Below are 25,234 nucleotides of genomic sequence, written 5' to 3' on the forward strand. Positions count from 1 at the left end.
TTTTTTTTTTTTTTTTTTTTTACAAATAAATAGGAATAGAACGTTTTTTTTCTATGAATAGAAAGTAACATGAACAGCATTTTATCTGAAAAAAAAGATATATTTTGTAACTTTATAAATAGCTTTTCCCATAAGCAGCTCTGTTTAATATAAGCAAGTGATAAAATATATATATTAGTGTTTGTCCTACATGTTGGAAAATCTGCAGACTGTCTCCTGGTCATTTATTTGGGATTCCAAGCAAAGAAGCCACACATATATATATATATATATATATATATATATATATATATATATATAATCGAAACAAAATGTAAAGCTAATTTAATTTGTGAACTTTTCTGAATACTTTTCTTTTGCTAATAAAATAAAGTAAAAAAAAAATCTATAATAATATGAATTCAAATCTGTAATGATATCTGATATCTAATGCAAATCAGATTAAAACTGTTAAGAAACCTGAAAAAGAGGTATAAAGATGCCTCAAGGTGTGCACGTAAAAATATGCTTCCTATGTCAACGTACACAGTTGTTGCCCATTTTGTATCCAGTGTTGTCTGAGCAAATTTAAACAGAGTCGCAAGGCAATATCTCGCTCTGCAGTGATACTTTATGGTGTGAATGTAAATGCAAACAATCTTTCCCTGTACAATGTGACCCTGAGAGCTGGTCTATTTGTATGTGTCTGTGAGACCCTTGTCCAACCGTAACTGTGGCTTTTTTAAAACATCCTTCTTTCCTCCCCCACAGATTTCTCAAATCTCCGATTTCACACTAATGAGTGAAATTAAAAAGAAAAGAGTTTACAGAAGTTTTATACAAAAAACTACTTGGACACTGATGCCAAACTTAAAATGAATGAATGTCATTGGTTTAGAAAAGAAAATATCAAACCCAGTGGCCCTTGTTTTAAAGTAATGACCAGAATTGCAATCTAATTATCGAATGCAATGACATTTAGACATTTTAAATGTGACACTATATATAAATCAGCCTATAATCTCCATAAATGAGAAGAGTGTGTAACTGTATGTTTTGAAAACACATAGCATTTGTCTGTATGCCTGTCTGCCTCCATCTGTTTGTTTTATGAGTTAGAGAACCATGTCTTTCTCTTTTGGCAAGGTCTTTTTCTTTTTCTTACATACGTGCTAATGGCAGCATGCCAGGCAGGAACATGTTGAGGACGAGACATGGAGCCGCCAGCGCTGGGTTGTATTTAACCCAGCATTTTTTAGAGTGTGTATATATGTTTGTGTGTGTGTGTGTGTGAAGAGTTTATTTGCAAAAACAGATAACTCAGTTTTTTTACATTTTTAAAAATCATGTTTTTATCATGTTTTTATTGTGCTTTATTGTGTTAGTTAGCTGTATTTTTTAAAGTTATTTTTAACCTAATCAAAATAACCCAACTGCAGTTTGATTGAGATTAATTGGAATGCACAATGAAAAAACATGATTTCTGAGAATTATCTGAGAGTTATCTGTTTTTGCAACATCTCTTCATTCATATATATATATATATACAGTGGTGTGAAAAAGTTTTTGCCCCCTTCCTGTTTTTTATAAATCAGCCTATAATCTCCATAAATGAGAAGAGTGTGTAACTGTATGTTTTGAAAACACATAGCATTTGTCTGTATGCCTGTCTGCCTCCATCTGTTTGTTTTATGAGTTAGAGAACCATGTCTTTCTCTTTTGGCAAGGTCTTTTTCTTTTTCTTACATACGTGCTAATGGCAGCATGCCAGGCAGGAACATGTTGAGGACGAGACATGGAGCCGGAGAGAGATCTCTGTACAGGTCAGTCAGGCTGCTCGCTCGCTGCCCTCTTGTTTGGATAACTCTCTCATTTGTCCATCTCAAGTGCTACAAGGTGTGAACACTGTGTCACTGTGGCATGACGTGACTGACATTGACCATCATTCCTCTGCCTCTCTCTCTCTCTCTCTCTATGTCCCAAACTCTAGTGTTTGTTGGCACAACCGTTGACTTTATAAGGAGGAGTTGATATTTTTGTGAACTCCTGGCAATGAAGGTCCTTGTACACGTCTAACCACGTACTGTGATCTCCTCCCTGTTTTCTCCTCCTCCTCCTTCTCACTGTTGACAAAGAGAATTTAAGAGGGCAGCTGGAGGTGAGCCTGCAGGTACATGGTGAGCGTCTGAACAGATCGGATCAGAATCATGCAGGCTCTTTTGGTGTTTTGCGTGTGCTTAGGAGCTTTATCTGTGGAAGGAGAAGTCCTGAATGAACTGAATTCACTCCTCACATTTATACCTGAGACTGATGTTTCATCCTCACAGCTTAAACCAGTGGATTCTTCATCTGCATCAAGTGAGTTCATCAGTAATTATAGTAATTATGATTTCAAGAGCAGTGACGGTTTGCAGTCTCAGGAATGGTCAGACAAACCATTGTGAATAGTTAATGGTGTCTGTTATACTTTGTTCTTGTTCAAAGTGTTTATTGAACCACGATAAAGTTCTAAACTAAAGTTACAGAGAATCAAAGGATATTTCGAAAGAAAGAAATAGAAGTAAAAGCAACCTCCTTTACAGTTTTTTTTATAGAGTATGTCTGCCATAAAATAGTTTAAATTGTTGAAAATTACTTTAAATATTTGGAAATGTGTGTGTGGCTGCATATACAGTGACCTTTTAATTTTTTAAGTAACTGTAGTTCTCCTCAAGTACACACAGGTGTCATAGCAGAGTAAACACAGGTGTAGTTATTCACATTAATTATGAACATGATCCATACATTACACAATACAATACAATTCAGTACCGTTCAAAAGTTTGGGGACAGTAAAAATATTTTTGAAAAAAAAAAAAAAGTATTTCATTTATTTGCTTGAAAATACAGTAAAACTGTACTGTTGTGAAATACCATTACAATGTTTTATAACTGTTTTATATTTGAATATATTTTATAATGTAATTTATTCCTGTGTTGGCAAAGCTGAATTTTTAGTAACCATTACTTCAGTATCCAGAATATGCTGATTTGGTGCTCAAGAAACATTTCTTATTATTATCAATGTTGAAAACAGTTGTGTTGCTGAATGTAAACAGCTTTCATTTAAAATACATATTCTTTGTAACCCTGTAAAAGTCTTTACTGTCACTTTGATTCATTTTATGCATTTTGCTAAATAAAAATATTAATTTATTGGTTACACTTTAGAATAGGGAACATATTCACTATAAATTAAAAGTTTTCCCTTTATAAACAGCTAATTTGCTGCTTAGCCAAGGTAATTGTTAAGTTTAGGTATGGGGTGGATTAAGGGATATAAAATATGGTCATGCAGAATAACGCATGCATGCTAATAAGCAGCTAGTTAATAGTGAGAATTGGTCCTTAAAATAAAGTGTTACCAATTTATATATATATTTTAAAAAAAACTTCCCCCAAACATTTGAACGGTAGTGCTTCTGTCAACAGTGGAGTTGTTGGTTCACACATAGTTCTGAATTCACTTATTATTGTGTTGAATCATGGCTGCATTTGCAGGTGAAAAGAGAACCAATGAAGCACAAACAACAAGGCAAGTGAGCGACACTGCCGCAAACACACAGGTGAGTTTGTATTTCTGGAGACAAACCAATCAGGTTTCTTACATCAAATAATTTGGTGAAATAAATAGAAAACAGTAAATATTGAATTCGTGACCATACTCATGTCCTATAGTAACGCCTGTTTGCTGCACAGGCTGCTACTGTTGTTACAGTGGAAGAAGTATGTGTATTCTGGCAGTCCAAGATAGCACAACCATACCATAAATGCTAATTATAAGTCTATTTTTGCTTCCCGTTTTAATGCTCAACCTCTCATTTTCCACCTCCTTTATTCCTGCCTGTGCTATTTGTTCACTATATTTAGTTTGTTTAGTTTGTTCAGTGTGTTTCTGGTCATTCCTATGTCACTAATGAGCTGGATTCCTGCTGTGTTCCTTCTGTGTGTCCCATCAGTCAGTTATGGGGCGAGCTGAGGCTGTGTGGGTGGAGCTCAATGCTGTGTTGGAGAGATGGGGCGGAGCAGCAGGGAAACTAAATGCAATCTTGAGGCAACTCAAAGAGGAGAAAAAACGCCTCTTGGACCAAGGGGAAGAGCAGAAAGCAAAGAAAAAGGAAGAGGATGAGGATGAAGAAGAAGAGGATGATGATGAGGAGGAGGAGGAGGAGGAAGAAGAGGAAGAGGAGGAGGAAGAAGAAGAAGAAGAAGAAGAGGAGGGAAAGGAAGAAGAGACAGCCGAAGAGGAGGAGAATGATGCATCAAACAGCACCTCGACCCAAGACTCGTTACCAGAAGGCTGCCAAGTGGGAGAAAGTCGAGTATCCTGCAAGCAGATTGGCTTGTCCCACCTGCCAGTCATCACAAACCAGGAAGTCACCATACTTGAACTACCTGGTAAGGTCTGGAAAGGCTGAACGATCCAACATATGTATATGCATTACTGAGACGTTCTATAATTTATGTTGGTTGTGTCTTGTAATAAGCACAGCCATTCAACATTTTAACCAATGTGCTGTCGTACAGGGAATAACTTAACAAGAATTCCTCCCAGTGGTTTTTCTGGACTGCCAGATCTTGAAGAGCTTGACCTAAGTTTGAACAAGCTGGACGACTCCTCTTTCAGCCTAAGTCTCTTCATGGTACTGGCATTTTTTATCCCTTCAATTACACCAGTTAAATACGCCTATAATCTTAAAAGAGTATGTACTGTACGTCTACATAAAATCTAAAAATAATTCCATCCTAGTCAGGATTTTTAAGAACATACAAATTAAAAGTTTCAAATTATAACTGCTAACTATAAGTCCAGCCAAGATACGTCCGGATTTCCCAGCAGGAGACCTTGAGAAGAGACCAAACACACCACTCCCAAAACAAACTCCGCAGCATGAAAATAGGAACCACAGTTTGGCCAGTGGAAAATGCCACTGTCTTCTTTGGACTGTCCATGAAATGTTGGTGAAATTAGCATAAAGAGTAAATTTTCTTTGATGAGGGAAATGAGTACACAATTTACAGTGCACATTTATATCATTTCACAAATGAAAAGTCAGGCAGGTCCAATAGTCTGGGGCAGCAGGGTGCATTTACATGTGTTAACATTAAAATAACTGAACAAACATGCGCAATTGAGGCTTTTTATTTGTTGGTAGGCACAGTGGAAACATTGCTGTGTTAAAATGCAGGCTCATAATTCACTAGGCCCAAAACACACAGGACATAACCACTAAGTCCCAAGTAGACAAGTGTGTTTCTGCTCTTTTAACAGAATCTGACAAAGCTGAAGATTCTGAAACTTGACGGCAATGAACTTACAACAGTTCCACGGTTGCCGTCTTCTTTGGAGGATCTGAAGATAAGCAACAATAAAATAAACCAACTGGCTTCACACAGCTTCAAAGGTTTGTGCTGTTTTTCATGCCAGTTGCACAAACATGAGTTTATTCATGGCTTTGGTAATTCAATGTGAGTTCTTTTCCTCATTATAAAGATTTAGAGATGAAGAATGGAGTAGTACTTTTGAAATGTTTGAAATAATTTACACTCACAGGAGATATAATCTAGTCTCATATCAGTAGCTGAATAAAAGCTTTTATTACAAGTTGCCTTGTGGGGGTCGACATGTTGAGATCACATGACCAGCCGAATATTACTTGGTTAATCTTAGTAACTCCCCTGTTGCTGGACATTTTTGTTCACAAGATACACCATAAGGCTGGAATACACTGCTGATTTTTGCCCCGATTAACAGTCTGGACAAGTTGACACTAGTTACCTAAAGTCAGAGCCAGTCTGCAGATTTGACTTGACAGATTTAAGAGAAAATCGTGTAGTTTATGATGTGCAGACCCAGATCTTTTATCTATAGACTGATTCCATGCAGTCGGAGGAAATCAAACATGCTTTACATTTTGAGCTGATATTATGACACTTAATATTTTCATTTGTCACTGGTAGTGTGTGATCCTCAATCGTTTAGTGTATGATGCACAGTTTTTTCATCTGTAACTATTTACAAAGTTGGCCTATGCCTAGTGTTTTAGTCATGTAGTGTATTCCAGCCTTAAATAAATCATGACTGACTGCTAAAAGATAATTTGAACAATAATATTAACAACTGAATACCTTTTTTTTTTTTGTGCGGTTACATCCACACCACTAGGTGTCAGAATAAGTGTAGGACAGCTCAAAATAAAAAGAAATTACTGATGCACCTTTAACTGAAGTAACTAAGAACATTTTGTTTTCTGCAGGCTTGACTAACCTAAAAGTCTTAGAACTGACAGGAAACATCCTCTATGAGAGCAGCATTGCACCATGGGCTTTCAAACCTCTGAAGGCACTCAAGTATTTACGATTGGATAAAAACAGATTCAGTGGTATCCCAGCAGGCTTGCCCCCAACTATAGAGGTCAGTTCTGTAACCCGGCCAATGATTCAGTCAATTGCTTCTCTGTATAGGTTTATGGTATTTATATTTTGATATGTCTTGGTGTATGTGTAGGACCTGAGGTTGCAGGACAATCAAATAGTGGAGGTGCAGGACAGGCTTTTGGATAAGTGTGTCCACCTGAAGGTGTTAGATCTCAGTCACAACCTCCTAAAAGAGAACAGCATCTACGCTGAGGCCTGGATCAACCTGCGGTGAGTCTCACATGCACTTTTTTAATATTTATAAAATATATTATATTATTATATTAATACACTTATTATATTAAACACTAAATTGTTTGGATATATAGATTATCAAATTAATCAAATCATTATTTCTGTGTAAAAAATTAATTTCTATATATACAGTGGGGTACAATAATATGTAGTGCAAGTTTTGTCATAAATAGGAAAAAATATACATCTATATATTTATATATAAAATATTTCATACATGATATTGTAATATATTTGAATGTATATAAATATATAAATTGGTCATTCTGTGTCAAATCAACCAGAGGTCCTCGGATCAAAATTTTGATTTTGCAAATTTTTGAAAAAAAAAAAAACTAACACTTGCTTCTCTAATCTTTTTGCATTCTATCTATTTGTTTTCTTTTTATTTATTAAAATAAAAAGTGTACAGTTAACAAAAGCAAAAAAGGCCTCTAACACTAGCTTGCTCTATTCTTTTTCTATTCTATCTTTTTTCTTTTTATTTGTTATATGATTTTTTAAAAAAACGTGCTACGTGTACTGCGTTAAGCTAACTGAGACTTGTTATAGCACTTGCATATCATTGCTCTTTTGTTGATTTTGATTGCTTCCATTGTCCTCATTTGTAAGTCGCTTTGGATAAAAGCGTCTGCTAAATGTCTAAATGTAAATGTAAAATTGGTTTTTGACCACTGAACATGTGTACAATTTAACAATTTATTCCTGGAGCCATATTCAAATTCCAGTATCTCTGGAACTGAACTATATAGGGCCTTAAAAACGAAGATGCCATAAGGAAAGTTTGTTAAGACCCAATATATTAAAAGGCATTAAGATATTTTTAATACATCTTGAGTTACAGGTGTGCAAACTTTGGAGAAAAAACTTGAAAAGTGCTCTTTCCCCCATTTTTGTATGGTCACCATTGGCATAAAATGCAACAAAGATTGCTAAAGTAAACTAATATTACTAACAGACCTATCTTTAAAAATAACATTATGATACTGCCATCTTTTATCTTTCTTCAGAAAAAATATGATCAAAAACAGACATTTTAGCCAGGGAAGTTTCTGAAATTTGGTTGATTTGACTTGGAATGACCCAAATTATAAATGTATATACAATAAATAATACACACACACACACACACACACACACACACACACACACACAGTCTCTTGGTACAGTTCCCTTATTAGCCACTAGATGGTGCACAAAAGACATGCTGAGAGAAGTAACCCACCCAGTTGCTAAATGCGTTGTGGTACACAACGTACACAACACAATTCCAGGAACCTGTGTGTCCGCCATCATCAGAATCAGTTGAAGGAGTGTGATCATTTATTCTGGACCTGCTGTCAGCCTGCATCTGCCTCGTAGTTTCGATTCTACCAGAGTATATGTGCTTCTCCAAGGTCTCACATCACTCATCCTCAGGAGCGTGTTATACGGGAGGCAGAAGCAACAGAGAGCCCACTCATCACTTACTCTGCCCTTTACCCTGTCAAACACACTGAGTGATGGGGTGAAGTTAGAAAAAGCAATCCTGAGAACACACATACTATGTCCCAGTTATTTGGTAAACCAAGCTTAATTTCACGAGTAATAAAGACTTGGTCTAGTGTCGTATATAAAGGATTACTAGGGTCTATTTTGTGATTAGGCATAAGCTCACTCATGGATAACAGTTTGCACTTGTATTGCGGTGAATCCAGATGTTTGGCTGGCCGCTGATCAGCCAAATGGAGCGGTTTACAGCACCGGTTATGGCTTGGCTGTGTGATGGTGAATGTGTGGGGGTTATGATTCATACAGGGGTGACCGTGATGCTCAAGCATTCCTGCAGAGAGACATTTTGTGGATTTTGTTTTGTAGAGTTGCCAACCTACAGATATGTGGTTAGCACATAAACCATCCATACTTCTACTAAAAGCTAAAAAAATAAACAGAAAAGATGTAGTAATCAGAAAAAAAACGTAATCAGTACTTTATACCTAAAAGAGACATCCAAAGTTCATCCAAAATTGAAAATATAGTCATTTACTCACTCTCCTCTTGTTTAAAACCAGTTTGAAGAAGAAGATACGTATTTTAAGAATGTACTGGCTGTGATTTACCATTCAATTACAATAAATGTGAAATGGAGCTTGCAAGTTTCTAAAAGGACAAAAGCATCACAACATTAACATGAAGGTAACCTATATGACTTATATTTAAGTATTCTGATGTTATACAATAGCTTTACTTGAGAAACAGACCAAAGTAAATTAAAATGAGACCTTCCATTACAACTTTCTCCGCACCATAAGCTTTTTGTCTTTTTCACCCCCTCCATTCCCTCTCTTACACTGACTCTCATACCGTCAGCAAATTATACTAATACATTATTCATCTCTAACATCTTTTACTCATTTTCTTTTCTTGCAAGTTGCAAATCTTTTTGAAACAGTGCCATTCAAAGCTGGTTTGCAGGAATTCATAATTCTCTTTCTTTCTATTCACTGTTTACTTTCCAGCTGCCTTTTTAAGGTAACCTGTAATTAGCTGCAGTGAGCGTAAGTGAGCTTTGATCAGCCATCAGCACAACTTTACAGGCTCTTTATTTCAAAAATAATGTCACATTGTCACCAAATTGCTGCTGTTAATTGTTACTGTTGATGTGTGTGTGTGTGTGTGTGTGTGTGTGTGTGTATGCACGCATTCACGTGTGTGATCCTGTGATCTACCCAAACACTGCAGCACCATGCTATAACCTCGGCACAAATCTCTGAACCTCCCCAAGTTAAGGCAAGACTTTTACTGTCTGCTTTAATTTCTTCAGCCTTTATGAGTGCCTGTCAGCCCAAATAATGTCCAAATTGGCACCATGGACCCAGTGTAAATCCCAGCTCCATCAACACCTCCTCAGCTCTCTATTTCTCTAACTTTCATTCATCTAGCAGCCTAGCCGCATATATATATATATATATATATATATACACATACATAAAGATGCAGTCATGACAATATTTTCCTGAATCTTGTGTGTGATCAGTCACATGTCATTTCAAGCTGAGATGACTGGCTCAAAAAAACATTTGTGTTCCAAAGATGGCAAATTGCGTACTTCTGGGGGGTCTTGTGCCAGAACTGCTATTGAAATGATTAGAAATACTAACGGCTAACTATTACAGGCCCTCAGCATATAAAAAAGGCACTTCCTACTAATAAACTTCTTTCCTTTTCTCTCTGTATTTGTTTCTGCATTTACACTTATGCTCTAGCTTCTGTTCAATGCCTTTATGACCTTTTTGCACCTTGAAAGTTTTGCTTGCATGATCTTTCAATGGAGTGACAGAAATATCTTGGGTTTAATTAAAAATTATCTGTGTTTTGAAAAAAAAATTTTTGTAATGGATTGGAATGACATGAGGGTGAGTAAATGGTGACAGAATTTTAATTTTTGCTTGAACTAACCGCGTTTACATTGTATGTGTATATTAATGTCCTCATTTCCTTGAGCTCCGTCCTCCTTTTTTAAAGATCCAAGTGCCAGCAGAAATATCTTGGGTTTAATTAAAAATTATCTGTGTTTTGAAAAAAAAATTTTTGTAATGGATTGGAATGACATGAGGGTGAGTAAATGGTGACAGAATTTTAATTTTTGCTTGAACTAACCGCGTTTACATTGTATGTGTATATTAATGTCCTCATTTCCTTGAGCTCCGTCCTCCTTTTTTAAAGATCCAAGTGCCAGGCCTATAAAATCTAATTACAGTTTTTAATGTCACTGAACAACCTTCATGGTTTATTTCTCTTAGAGGAGAGGCTCTAGTAGAATAACTGCTAATAAGATTCTTTTAAAGTTTCTTTAAAAGTGACATATCTCTGACCAGTGATGTCACGTCTGCAATAAGCCAGCAAATGTCAAGGGAATCTGTGCAACTTGGGGTTGAAAGACTGTGGTGCTCTGTGTGTTCATATGCCATTGTGTTTATATAGGTGCACAAATTTCTGTGTGTGAGCAGCGACACCACAGGCCCCCTGTCATCTGGAGGGTTGTTTTGGTTCTCGGGGTGAAGAACAGGGTGTTCTGGGAGAGGGCTCCTCTGCAGGCCAGTGACCTGAGAATGAGGATTTTGATGGATGTGAGGACAGTGTGGATGCGCTAGCTGGACTGAGCTTACGGAAATGAGGCGGGGGGTTAAAGAAAGGACACGCACTGCTTGTTTTCTCACACAGGGAGAAAAAAATGCAAGTTAGTGCAGTTTCACCAAGAAGTTCACATTCTCATTTCATAATGAGTTATGTAAAGTGTCTCTGCCCAAGGAGACAACCAAGAGCCAGCGGTTGTGCAGATATGAAGAGACACACTCGCATACACATAAATGCCTTTCACTCTTTTAAAGTGTGAAAAAAAATATTCAAAACCTGAAAATTGTCAGGAAAAGAGCATGAATTACGGAGCCACAGCTGGAGATGGTTATGCCATTGCTCGCTCTTGCTAGTTCAAATCATAGTGCCCTAAATGAAGGGGCTGAGTTTAGCTGTGCCTGGGTCTCCCGCATGCATGATATAACATGAGATCCAACGAAATGTGCCCTGTCGTGACAGTGGTCTTCCTGTCCTGCGTGCCAGGTTACGTAAGGACTGTTGTGCAACGCTGGCATCGGTGTGGCATCGGTGTGTCTGTGGACATGTGGTGGCAGCCGTGCTCTCTGCTTCTCATTATGGGAGTGCTCCCTGAGGATGCCCACCGTTATTGGCTTGTCGGTGGGGGGAATCTGTGTGGGAACAATGTCAGTATGTAAATCTGACTCCGACATCAGAAGCCAATAATCCTGAAACTGCTTTATTTTGTTCTTGAATTATGCTATTTTTTTGTAACCAAATCTGTATTTTATGGCGGTTTTGTCACTCAGATGGTATCTGGTATTGCACGTTTAAAAGATTTTACGATGCTTTTAGATATAGTTCAGGCAGTGAATTACTTTTTTTCTACTGGTCAGCTTAATGGTGGATTTCTACAGACTGCTAATATAATATAAATAAACATAAGCTAACAATATATAAAATATAATATATATACAGTATATATACAGTGCCGTGAAAAGGTTTTTGCCCCCTTCCTGTTTTTTTTTATTTTTTGCATATTTGTCACACTTAAAAGATTCAGATCATCAAACCAATTTTAATATTACTCAAAGATAATGCAAGTAAATACAAAATGCAGTTTTTAAATGATAATTTCATTTATTAAGGGAAAAAAGCTGTCCAAACCTACCTAGCCCTACGTGAAAAATTATTTGCCCCTCCTCTTAAATCATGAAAGAACTGTGATTAACCACATCATTTTAGAAAGCTGAGTTAAATTTCACTAGCCACACGCAGGCCTGATTACTGCCAGACCTGTTGAATCAAGAAATCACTTAAATAGAACCTGTCTGACAAAGTGAAAAACTGCAGTTTGTATTTACTCAGGTCATCTTTGTGTAATATAAAAATTTGTTTGATGATCTGAATCTTTTAAGTGTGACAAATATGCAAACAATTAAAAAAACAGGAAGGGGGCAAAAACTGTTTCACACCACAGTATATTTTCTCTGTGTATGTAAGTGTGGGTATATGTGTCTTTTTGGCTATAAATTGTTGTGTTGGCTCACTTGTGACAGTGGTCCATTGCGCACATGCATAATAAAACATTTATGGATTTATTTAACAACCCAACTGTTGATGAAAATCTCCTAAAGAGAGGGAAAAATTCCCTCTATTTATTAGCATTAACACTTATTTCCAAAAAGCAAGAACGGCGTGCACCTACATTATTTGTTTTTTAAGGTTCACCAGTTGCAGTCTTGACCCACTTTGTGCCCTAGGCAAGACGGACCAAAATGCATTTGTCTCAAACTAGTTTGAACACTCAAAAATGCTTCTGCAAGAGAATCTGTGATAAATAAACAATAAATCTGAAACATTGTTCAAAGCAGTTTTTCTTAGTATTCAAACGCTTTCTAAAATATACATTGAGGTGATACCAACAATTGCTTTATTTAACTTAAAACTAGGACTAGACATAACTAGATAGCTCAGGGCTCCTCTCTGAAACGCTGTCAGCTATATTCACTGCTAGATATTCTGAATGATATTCAGTCTGCAACATCTGAAGTCCCATCTCTCATCTCAAGGTCAGTATCAGAGCTTGTTGGATGAATGAAATTCACATGGAGGTCACTGTATCTTTTGTTGTAATAATAACAGTCATTGCCATATGAGACCCTCATTCCTCCTCAGCGCACTGGTGGACTGGGCAGCCATCAGTGTTATGGAGGCAGAGGAAATGTGCTCCTGACTCCTGCTGAGACGAACATTGTAAACTTACACCAGCTGCCTCCTCAAGACCCCTCTTGAAAAACACAAAATCCTTTCATACACTACCATGACTTTTAGGACATTCTCTCACTCGCTCAAAATCTTCCACCTCCAAATCCCCCTTGTGCCTTCACAGAACACACACACACACACACACACACACACAAATACACGTAACTGAAGTCGACACACAAGCTTTTTTGGCTCTAGCTGCCTTGTGCTGGGTTAATGACCTGCCATGGGGCCCTTTCTCCGTGCAAACACTGCAGAAAACTTCACAAGCTCCCCCAGCACTTGAAAGAAACACACTACATATGATGCAACCAATGTACACTAACCATCAAAAATATTCTAACATGGTTTACATAAATGCAAGTTGTAAAGACATGCTTAGACAAGCAAGTGTGTCTGGTAGACCAGCAAACAGTCTTTCTGATGAAGCTGCTTGAACAAGAAAGCCTACAACTTACCTACTAGTGGTGGGGATTTTGATTCATCCCAAAGTCTTGACCTTTTTAAATCCATTGACCAAAAAGATTTGTTCAGATTTATCAACTGATATAGTCACAGATTGGTTGACCATCTCTTCAGATGACATATTCCTGGCAGTAGGTGGCGAAAATATGTAAAGTTAGCAGCATTTATGTGTTATGAGTGAGCCCTTGAATCATTAAATGATTTTTTAAAGAGCACAAAATCACTGAGAACTAAAAATCGAGCTCACAGGCTTCAGTTAATAAGAATGTTAGTGTATTGAAGTGAATTATTATAATTCCTTCACTTAAAAGATTTGTTCAAAACACTCATTTGTTTACAAATTAAACTGTTGCTAAACTGCTTAACATTCTGAATTATAAAGTTGTTCAAAGTGCATTAATTCACAAAAGACTAACATTAGTTAGCACAGTTTTAGTATTATGAAATTTCACAGAAATCTGACATTTTGGAATTGCAATAACCTTATTTCCAGCAAAAATAATTATGTTGTAATATATTGTTATCGTGAAATAAAATTACTTGCTCGTATTGTGATATAAGAGTTTGGTCATATTGCCCACCGCTAATACACTCCATGAGGTAACACCACACCTCTGTCTGTCTGTTTTCTCAGGAAGCTGGAAACTCTTGACCTGTCCCATAACCAGATGGCAGTGGTGCCCTCAGATCTGCCCAGGGCCTTACGCCAACTCTCCCTGCAGCACAATCACATTCACTCCATTCCTCCATACTCATTGAGTCACCTCCGCCCAGGCTTACAGTCCCTACACCTCTCCCACAACCTGTTAGAAGAGCATGGCGTGCTGGGGAAGTCATTTCGTGGTGTTTATCAAACACTGGAGGAGTTACACTTGGACAACAACAGGTTTCAAAGGGTGCCACACAATATGCGCCACTTCAAGAACCTCAGGCTACTGCGTCTAGACCACAACCGTATAAGGTACGTACACTTAAGTTCTGTTCCTTAACACAGTGGTCAGACATCGAAGCTGGAGTCTTAAATCTGTCTAATGACACACAGTTTGTCCAGATCAACTGAGAGTGTGATGTTGTACAACATTAATCTGGGGCCGTCAGCGATCTTTGCTTCTAAAGGGGTTAAAAAAACATAGTATAGTACACACAAATATTGTGTATAATAGTTCATTTATATATACACACTACCATTCAAAACTTTGGAGTCAGTAGATGTTTTTTCTTTAAAGAAAATTTACACTTTTATTTAGCAAAGGCACATTAAATTGATCAAAAGTGCCAATAAAGACAAGAATCCTGAATAAAACATATCATGGTTTCCACAAAACAGCACAACTGTTTTCAACATTGAAAATAATAAAAAATGTTTCTCAAGCATCAAATCAGCATAATAAAATGATTTCTGAAGGATCATGTGACACTGAAGACTGAAGTAATGGCTGCTGAAAATTTTGCTTTGCCAGCACAGGAATAAATTATACTTTAAAGGTGTATTCACATAGAAAACAGTTATTTTAATTTGTAATAATATTTCAAATATTACTGCCTTGGTGTGCATAACAGACAAAAATCTTACTGACCCCAAACCTTTGAAAGGTAGTGTATACTATGCAATATTGAATAATATACGATATTGTTGTAAGAAAATTTTTACAGTGTTCATTGCTGTGCATACTAGAATTCCATAATTCTCAAAAAAGACATACTATGAAATTGAAATATGAATGCCTTAAAATACTGTCTAGTAAGTCACTAGGTTTTGGAATAGATCTGTAGTGTTAAGCTTCTACATGCCCATGAATGCAACCTCCATTTGAAATCCTCATTCCCTTTAGATTTTTTCCCTAATTTTCTTTGATCTTCTTTTAAACATTCTCTCTCATTTATTACTCACTAATTTCACTCTTTCTTTTCTGTTAGTTTGCATTTCAAAAGCGTAAAGGCGTAAGCTTGTCTGTACCCGCAGATTATAGTGCAACCAGTATGGCAGCTGATGTAGTGAGAACTCCAAGCTCAAGAGTGAACTACATGAACTGTAATAATTAAAATATTTGTGTGCTTGCTTTAGGGTCTGCCAGTAATTACAAGGATGCATATCTCTACTCTCTAAACTGCTCTTGAATTAGTAAGGTCTAGAAACACTTCAGAATCTATCAATAACTACACTGCAGTCATTTTCTTAATTAGCATTTTTCTCTTGATTTATAAATATATTAACATTTATAAAACAAGGATACTTGAGGAGCAACATTATTTTATCATTTTAATTTTTTTATTTTTTTTAAGCCAAGCATCTCACCCAAATGAGATACTTTTTTATTGCACACATATGCTTTTTAGATTTTTCTGAATTTAAATAAAAGTGATCCTTAGGTATTTATATTGAAAACATTACAAAAGGAATTATTATGAAAATATGTACATCCCTACAATGAAACGTGTGATAGTAAATAATATGTATGGCGTTGTGTTTTCAGCTCTGTCCCAGTGAAATCAATCTGTAAGGTTAAAAGGACTGAGGATTCTCCCCTGTCAACCGTCCATTTAGAGTACAACTACATCAATGTGATGAAAATCCCTCGTGCTGCTTTCTCCTGCCTTCGGGATTCCAGCAAGATCATACTGGAGCCCCAGAGCCAAACACAGGGCTAGTAAACTGCTACAGAAACATCACCCTGTCACTTCAAGCCTCCCCTCTGCTTCTCCTGTCAGTCACTCTAAGATTGAATACTGTAAACACCATGTCCATTAGATCGATTAATAGTGTGCATGCTTCCTCTTCAAATGCACATTTGGGTCATGTTCAGCAACTTGTAGCATAAAATACATAATTTTGTTTTTTTTTTGTATGTAATAAACCTTCTTCTTGTAAGCTATTGAAACAAGCAAGCTTAGAAACCCCCTGGCTGAAAAAATAATCAAATGCCTTTCTTTCATAATATTCAATTAGACTTTGGTGCATCTGAAATGATTTTATTATTATATAATTTTATATTTATATTTGTGTTGTATTATTTTAAATCATCTTCTGATGTCACATTAAACCAGATTCATGTCTAAAATGAAATGATTTAGTAAATATAAGGCTAAATGTATGTACACAATTACCACAATTTATCTGTCAGACATATTGTGTGATGGACCCATAGCTCACAGCCCAGGTAGGTGCAGCTAAAAAGAAAAAAAAAATTGCAGTCTGAGACCAAGGGGTATGTGACAGCATCTTTATTATCCATGACTTTCAGGACACACTGCAGGATTCTTGAGTGAAGCCTCAGGTGAACGGCTGGAGGCCTCTGAGCAGAGATGATGTTTTGAATGGCAAGGTAATGAGATAGAACTTATGAGCTGTGATGTCTGCTGAGTTCAGGTGTGAATGACGCCCACAGCTCTGAATAGGGCCCCTCTGTGCCCATTTAGCAGAACCGCCTCTGGGTAAGAACGGGTTACTTCAATGCGATTTACATAAGTACCTCAGATTTCTCCTAACCAAGAAATCTATCAAAGCGTAAAGCGCCCCAAGATGAGTTTCTTTAAGCATCTGTCGAGCTAAATGATTTACATCAAGCTGTGGATGCCCCCAATGACCTTGACTGATCATTCAAAGGCAATCTGATGGCATGACACATTTAGTTTGAATTGCATTACACTGAAGGCATTTGGGCTCATATAAGGTCCTTTAAAACAGTCCACTCGCTGGCCATCTTGGTAATGTCTTTGGGCAGCTATTACAAATCATCAAAGCACTGCTGTAATCTACTTGAAAGGGAGAAGTCCTAAGTCTCTTTTCTAAACGGTTAGCAAAGCTTGCATTTCATTAGTATGTCAGGTCACAAATAATGTGACAAAAATACTGGATTTTGCATCATTTAGTAAGATGCAAGTTCCCAGACTAGCTACAAAGCACATTTATTGACATAGGCCTACTATTATTTGTATGATATAGGCTTTATGGTTCCATCACCCTGTTTTTATGCGCATTTTGAAGTAGGCCTAATGCATCAGAAACGAGTGATGGAAACGGCAAATTTTGAATAAAAATCCCTTAATTCGCAAAAAAGTTTTTACGCTCGCTTGAGGTGGTTTTTGACTTGTGCGAAAAAGGGTTAATGCGAATAAAAGTAGATGGAAACGCATTTGCCGAGTAAATTCCTCCATGCGCATCAAAAAAGTCTGCGCTATGGGACGGCAAAACCTAACCAGTGGACCAATCTCGTTCCTCAGCATCTGAAATGTTATGGTCATTTTGAAATGTCTGAGCAAAGTCTGTCATCAACGTATTTCTGTATAATTGCCTCCCAGAACTGTTACACGACCGCGTTCCCAAACAGCAGCATCCACCTCCGAAAGCAATGACCGCATTTATTTTGTTTCGTCTGCTCGCTCTGAGGCGCAAGTAATTTATTATATAGGCCAAAGAAAATTATTATATTCAGGGGTTTTCTCCTGCTTTTCATAGTGATATATAGCCTAGCGCCAGTTCTACCAGGAAGTGACGATTTTGTTCTCTTTGACTCGTTGGATGAAAACGGTGCTTATTCGCAAATGTTTTATGCGATAGCGATATTTAAATTTTGGCAATAAGTTAAATTCGCAACTTTGGATGGAAACCCGGCTAATGAGTTGGGTATAGCGCAATGTATGTCCTGACGAAAAAGACATCATGATGTAGGCTACTCAGAAAGAGCAGCTGTACATTTTAAATAGTGCATGTAGGGGGGAAGAAAAGAAGCGTTACATGATTTGAAAGATCACATATGTTGGTCTCAAATGTGTCGTCAAGACACATGAAAAGCAGCAGGGCTTCTGTCTGCTATACAGGGATAATGGCTCTGAGGTTCAAATGTGCATGATTCCTGGTGATCATTTTCCTGGAGGAGGGGTTAAATAACAGTGTGACTGGTCTGTTTGCAAAACACAATGCCTGTATTCTTGCAGCCGCATAAGGGAAAAAACATTGTTAACGATATTGCAGAAAGACATGAGCTAAGGGTCTGAGATCCTCTCCAGCACATCAAGGCCTCAGAAACCCTGGTGTCCTTCCAGCTTTGTTAACGAAGTGACTTCTTAGGTCTTGACGTTCTTTGTCCTGACGTTTTATTAGCAAGCATTAATGAAAAACATGCACAGCAATCAAAACAGCCTTTCAGGATGCTAAAGCTTTCCTCTCTTTAAGAAAACCTGTCTAATTTGTAGCACACTCGTACATAATCCTGTGCTTGCTGTAAAATACACAGCAGGTCAATTATTATTGTTCTCTTGTCAAGTCTTCTAGGCTTCTATTTATTGAGTCTTCTCCTCATGAACGGTCTGTATAATCTGACAGCAAGCAGATTTCTGACAGAAGTTTAGAGAGTCTAGTAATACTTGTCTTGTACTTAGAGAACATAATTCATCTCCATTAGTCACTACACACACACATATCACACTTAATGCTTTAATTAGCCAGTTCACTGCTTAGAAGACACTGGCTCACAAAACTCACAGTAGCGTTACTTTATCAAAGCTAATATTGATTTCAAGTTTTTGAGCAATAATTTTAGATATTTTACTGGACAAGGCAAAAAGTTATAATTTTTATATATATATATATACATTTATATATAATATAAATTACATTATAAACATAAATTACATATATAATACGTATAATATAATTTTTTTTATTTGAGATAATTGATCCTCCTGCTTATGTAATTTATATTTTATGAAAATCAAGATTGTAGTTCTCAGTGATTGTCTCCTGATAAAATTTTTATAATTTATAGCCATTTTTTAAAATAATTTATGACCATTATTAACACTTAAGCTCCATTTACATGCTGCTTATGCACGTGTAAATTGGCTTTATATCCTAATCTGACGACTTTCCAGTGCACCATCAGGATCGACAAGATGATAATGGTATTCCATAAAGCCAAAAAAGCTGCCATAGGACAAAAATATATACATCTGGAGTTCTTTTAAATCCACACAATAGGCAGTACAGCTCACAATGTCTGTTATAACAAAAAGTACAACAAACCAACACTTTCTCCAACTCCCAGCTGAGCATGTAATCACACATTACCTCTAGGCACCACTGAGTTGGCCAGTGCAATTGGTTATCCGATCTGCACGCAGAATAACCACGATTTGACATAATTGTAGTCATTTTGAAAACAGTGCTTTACCGTCTAAGAAAGTGGCCACCACAACTAACAAAATTCATGGTGCTCATGGTCCTGCTGGGTTTACAGATGACATCTGAGCGATTTTATCTTGGGGGTGCATATTTAAATGAAACAAAAATGTAATTTATTCTTAAATCCTTCTGAACATCTTTCCCAGCAGTGTAATTTAAATGATACATACTCTGTTATCCGTCATGAGTTTCATAGCATCACTGCAGGAGACCATCTATATGGTGGTATAACTGATTCAGAGATCCATTGTTGACTGGACTCACTAGTTAGATGGCATACGATGTGACTGGCTCAGATTCCTCCACATGAGAACAAGAGCACTGAGGATATGCTTGTTCAACCCAGAGGAGATCCGTCTTATCCTTCATATCCTCTTTGGCCCACAGACAAGCACTGTTCTTTCTTTATTCAGCCTCAAGCTGTTTTCACATTTAAAGCGGCCTCTTCCATGGAAGGCAAGGCTGGCCTTCACACATTCTCACAGACATGCAAAAACATCTCATATTCTCTCTGATTCATTTTCTGTCTGATTAGTCATTTACTTTTATTTAGAAGAAAAACTTTTTGTCAGTTGGATGAATTCCACAATTTAATATTTTCATAGGGGAAAAAATTAGAAATTTTGCTTATGAAAATACATAACTGGTTATGGAAATAATATGAGGTGAGAGGATAAAATATGTTTTAATGCTTTTGTGACCAAATTTCTAGTTTCTTGGAGGAATGCAAACGTTTTGGCAGCAAATGCAAATGCATTGGAGAAAAAAACATTTTTCTTTTTGTATCAGTAGCCAATGAGCTTGCTGCTCAACATTCAAATACTTGGCTAGTGCTTACTGTAGCAGTTGCAGCACGTTCAGAAACCCTCCACCTTCCCCAGCTCCACCTGTATAGATCTGCTATGGGGTGATTCATATATAATAATAATAATAATAATAATAATAATTTATTACATTTATATAGTGCTTTTCTAAGCACTCAAAGCACTTTACATTGTGAGGAGGAGATCTCCTCATCCACCACCAGTGTGCAGCATCCACCTGGATGATGCGACGGCAGCCATATTGTGCCAGAACTTCCACCACACACCAGCTTATTGGTGGAGAGGAGACAGAGTGATGAAGCCAATCAGCAGATATGGGGATTGTTAGGAGGCCATGATGGCCAGAGGCCAATGGGCAAATTTGTCCAGGATGCCGAGGTCACACCTCTACTCTTTTCGAAAGACATCCTGGGATTTTTAATGACCGCTGAGAGTCAGGACCTTGGTTTAACGTCTCATCCGAAGGACGGAGCTTGTTGACAGTATAGAGTCCCCATCACTACACTGGGGTGCTAGGACCCACACAGACTACAAGGTGAACACCCCCTGCTGGTCTCACTTTCACCTCTTCCAGCAGCAACCTAGTTTTCCCAGGATGTCTCCCATCCAGGTACTGACCAGGCTCAACCCTGCTTAGCTTCAGTGGGTGACCAGTTTTGGGCTGCAGGGTGATATGGCTGCCGGCCTATGTATGCTATATGGGGGTTATTTCATATATGTTATATGTGCAGGCAGTAGCAGTATTTCTTACATGCTCACAGCAGCATGTTGTGGAAGTAGCATTGTCTTGGTACATATAAGATGGAGATGAGTTTGTTTTTTCATTGCAGCAGATCTGGAGAAATTTCCTCAGTTGTCCTCTCACATCAAAATCCACCAAATTGACTGGATTCTTGTGGATTACTTGTGGATTATTGTGATGTTTTTTCTGCTGTTTGGACGGCACCTATTCACCACACAGGATCCATTGGTGAGCAAGTGATGTGATGCTAAATTTCTCCAAATATGTTTTGATGAAGAAACAAACTCTTCTACATCTTGGACGGCATGTGGGCGAGTACATTTACAGCACATGTTCATTTTTGAGTGAACTATTCCTTTAACTTGTAGCTACTTTAAATGCAGCGCTTCTACTTTTTGTAATTCATTGTTGATAAAAGCATCTGCTTTTACCTCACATATAAATGTTGATTCATATATACAGTATAGTCAAAAGCACCATGCACAAAAATAAAACGCAGGTCTAAATTCATGTTTTAACGTAATAAGTCTAAGAAACTCTCTTTTTTGTTCTCTTTCTGCCCTTGTCCAGCGACAGCAGCTTCCTGTGTTTGTTATTAGAAGAGCAAGAAGGGGGCAGCAGCCCATAAACCCCCTACTGGACAGTGAACCCAAAGCACGGGGCATTCCATTAGAGTGAAAAGAGAACGCAAATTGTTCACGGTACAAGAATATGCACAGACATATTCCTTACATCACTGCATTGCATCTATCCACAGTGTAGCTTTACTGACCAGCTTCATATACATTTCAGACTTAATATCGTGGTAGAATACCAGACAAAAATGATAAACAGGACAGCTGACAGTAAGATGAGAAAAAGTGAGAAAAGCGGACAGTCGCTGTCACTGTTAAACTAAAAGTATCCATACTGACATTGTACCTCATTTAAAAAATATAATTAGTGCCCTTTAGCATCAGGAAAATGTTTTTCCTTGATTGTCTTCAGAAAATCTACCAGTTTCTGTTCTCATTCCTCCAGCTGTAGTCAGTGAGCGGGTGCTGGCAGTAGAATTAACTTAATGCTGAAATGAATAACAGCGCAGGTTGCCAATGGTAAATAGGAAACAGACCTGAAACACAGCATCATCATGAGCAAAACCGTGCTTTCTATAGCTCAGCATTACATGAATTAAATGAGCATATCCATAAATCATGATGAAGAAAAGTAGTACTCTTCATATTAGATTATGTAGCTCTCTACTGTCTAACGTTAGGGTGCATTTTAATGTAATCACTGATGTCCCCTTGCAGACTATAACGTCCTGCCTGCAGCTTTCTCTGTGCATCTGAGTGAATCTCTTTAATGCTACAGACTGTCTCCTCAGAAAGTGCTATACTTATGAAGCCACAGCTATGTGCATCTCTACAACCTCAAATGTGGATGTAAAATACAAGCTACATTGAGTTAACTGCTGTTAAACAGTTCCTCATTGTTGTTAGAGAGCTGATCAAACTGAAAAAGACAAAGTATCAATGATGAATATCTAAATAGCTGAGAGAATGGAATAATGTAACAAAAAGTTTGACCTTTTGACATATTTATAAGATTTTTTTTAATTGCATTGCATTTCCCCCTCCATCAGCTTGTTGAAAGAGGCAGTCTTTTGCTCTCAACTTCAAAGAATTTAAGTTTCTTATTAAATAGGTTTTGACAAGCAAAACTGATATTAACACCTAATGATTCATTAGATCTTGGATGAATTTCATTCACCTTTGGGTATTACATTCCTCAGAGTTAAACCTGTGATAATTATCTGTTCCCACAAAAGACCTTTTGACATATTTATAAGATTTTTTTTAATTGCATTGCATTTTCCCCTCCATCAGCTTGTTGAAAGAAGGCAGTCTTTTGCTCTCAACTTCAAAGAAATTAAGTTTCTTATTAAATAGGTTTTGACAAGCAAAACTGATATTAACACCTAATGATTCATTAGATCTTGGATGAATTTCATTCACCTTTGGGTATTACATTCCTCAGAGTTAAACCTGTGATAATTATCTGTTCCCACAAAACATCCTCATTTACTTGATATATGACTGTAGATTGTGAAGAAAAGTTCCAGTGATTATTAATAAAATTATAAAATTAAAACCGTTTAGCCTACTTTTTTTGTTACATGTAGGCAGTGTGCAAATGGTTAAAATAACACGTAATTATTAGCCTATATTTGCTAACTAATTAACATTTTTCATAATTTTCTTTTTGTAAAGTTTCCCATTTGGAAGGTAAATAGAAATAGAAAATAGAAGTAGCCTATCTGAAAAGCACAAATATAGCAACATTAATTTATTGTGATTACAGTAACTAGCAAATGGTATTTTGGCGGAAAATTTACGGTTACGATGGTGACTTTTTTGTCAGGGCATCAGTGCAGGAATTTGAAATCCACTTTTGGAGAAACCGCTTCATTTGCTTGATTGCAGTTGAAGGCGTGTTGAAAATCATTAAATCATGGAACTTCAACTCTGTCAGAAATCGTTTCTTTAATGTGTTGTGCAATAAGTAGCCTACACACTGAGTGCGCATCACTGTATGAGAGCGGCCGGTTGGCTGAAGTTGTGGCACTGTTCAACCCACCCAAACCCGCGCTCCTGTGTGCGCCCATTTCCTCCGCGTGGAAACCAGTCCAGCTCTCCGCCTCACTGACAGACACAGGCTTGATGACCCGCGGGAGTTAGTTAAGACAGTTAAAACTAGAAGACCAAGTCACGCCGAAGAGAATATATGCTTTAAAGCCCAAATAACAAACACTGAAGTCAAATACGGTCGCAGGAGTTTGGAAATATTATAGCCCAAATTAAGGTAAGTTTTTTTTCTCGTTATTTTGCGTTTATTGGTTAGTTTGCTTGTTTTTTCTTTATTTTATTATTATTATTGTTTTTGCTGTCATTTTTATTTGGCTAGCTACTTACCGTTTGTGATAGCTATCCGATATAAAGTTTCGGAACTACTTAAGCTTTAGTGAGCATTACATACTCATGAAACCAAAGCCTTGTGAAACCTCCTTAGTTTAGATTTATGCATGCGCAAACTTGTTGCTCTCTGTTCATTCAGATGCACAGATGGGATGAACGAGTTGTGCAGATACTGGTGCGCTAAATGATGTCCTGGTGTTTGGGTGGTTAAAGAGTTAAGTTTAATTCCACAAAAGAGTTTGTTTTAGTAAAGAATAATGTAAAGAAGCAAGTAGCCTAAAGATATACTTAGAATTAGAAAGTGTTGCTTTATATTTATCTTCACCTGTCTGCTTTGATTTTTTAGTGGCAATTCCAATTACTTGCTTAGGGTTGGGTATCGTTTGAATTTTATTAATTCCGATTCCGATTCTGCTTATCGATTCCGATTCTTATCGATTCCCAGTTTCGATTCCAATGTGGTTAAAAAATGTTTTAGACATTTAGATATCAAACATATTTATTCTGTGTCTCTTTTTGCAAAACATTTAATTGCTGCTGATTACCATAAACAAAAATCAGCCGGCTACATAAAATCTGGACTCGATTAAGAGCTGTTTGTGTGCAAAACAGAGCTGCATAATTCTGGATATATTTATATTTTTTGTAATGGAGGTTGTAGTTCTTTCACAATTCTGAAGAAAAAATATTATGAATGGAATTTTATGAATGGAATTCTTGATTCAATTACTCACTCTAGATTGACTTGTTTCATTACTGGATGAATCAGTGTTTTTGAATGAATCTCTTGAATGAACGATTCAAAGACAAAAACATTTTTAACAGCCCCTTTTCACCACCTAAAAAAAAAAAAAAGATGCACACATAGGAATTGATAGGTGGAATTGAAATGTAAATTTTACAACAAGTATCTGATTTCTGACTTTAAAGGAACACTCCACTATTTTTGAAAATAGGCTCATTTTCCAACTCCCTTAGAGTTAAACAGTTGAGTTTTACCGTTTTCGAATCCATTCAGCCGATCTCCGGGTCT

At 37.0% G+C, this 25,234-nt stretch overlaps 2 protein-coding genes across 2 annotated transcripts in view; both read left to right on the forward strand.

Annotated features, from left to right (window-relative positions):
• Positions 1–2,186: 2,186 nt before the first annotated feature.
• On the forward strand, positions 2,187–16,445 carry LOC107737599 (extracellular matrix protein 2-like). The gene is made up of 9 exons (XM_016549156.1): positions 2,187–2,337; positions 3,520–3,584; positions 3,978–4,416; positions 4,546–4,661; positions 5,291–5,423; positions 6,276–6,433; positions 6,527–6,666; positions 14,132–14,458; positions 15,972–16,445. The coding sequence occupies exons 1-9, from the start codon at positions 2,187–2,189 to the stop codon at positions 16,144–16,146; spliced, it is 1,704 nt and encodes a 567-aa protein (XP_016404642.1). The 3' UTR covers positions 16,147–16,445.
• Positions 16,446–23,814: 7,369 nt separating this feature from the next.
• LOC107737601 (biglycan-like) overlaps positions 23,815–25,234 on the forward strand; it is a 22,414-nt gene continuing 20,994 nt past the window's right edge. Inside the window, exon 1 of the mRNA XM_016549157.1 lies at positions 23,815–24,088. The gene's annotated coding sequence lies outside the window, so the exon portion shown is untranslated. The remainder of the gene's footprint in view (positions 24,089–25,234) is intronic.

This window comes from Sinocyclocheilus rhinocerous, unplaced genomic scaffold (assembly GCF_001515625.1).
Source record: "Sinocyclocheilus rhinocerous isolate Xijiao unplaced genomic scaffold, SAMN03320098_v1.1 scaffold72, whole genome shotgun sequence".
NCBI lineage: Eukaryota > Metazoa > Chordata > Actinopteri > Cypriniformes > Cyprinidae > Sinocyclocheilus > Sinocyclocheilus rhinocerous.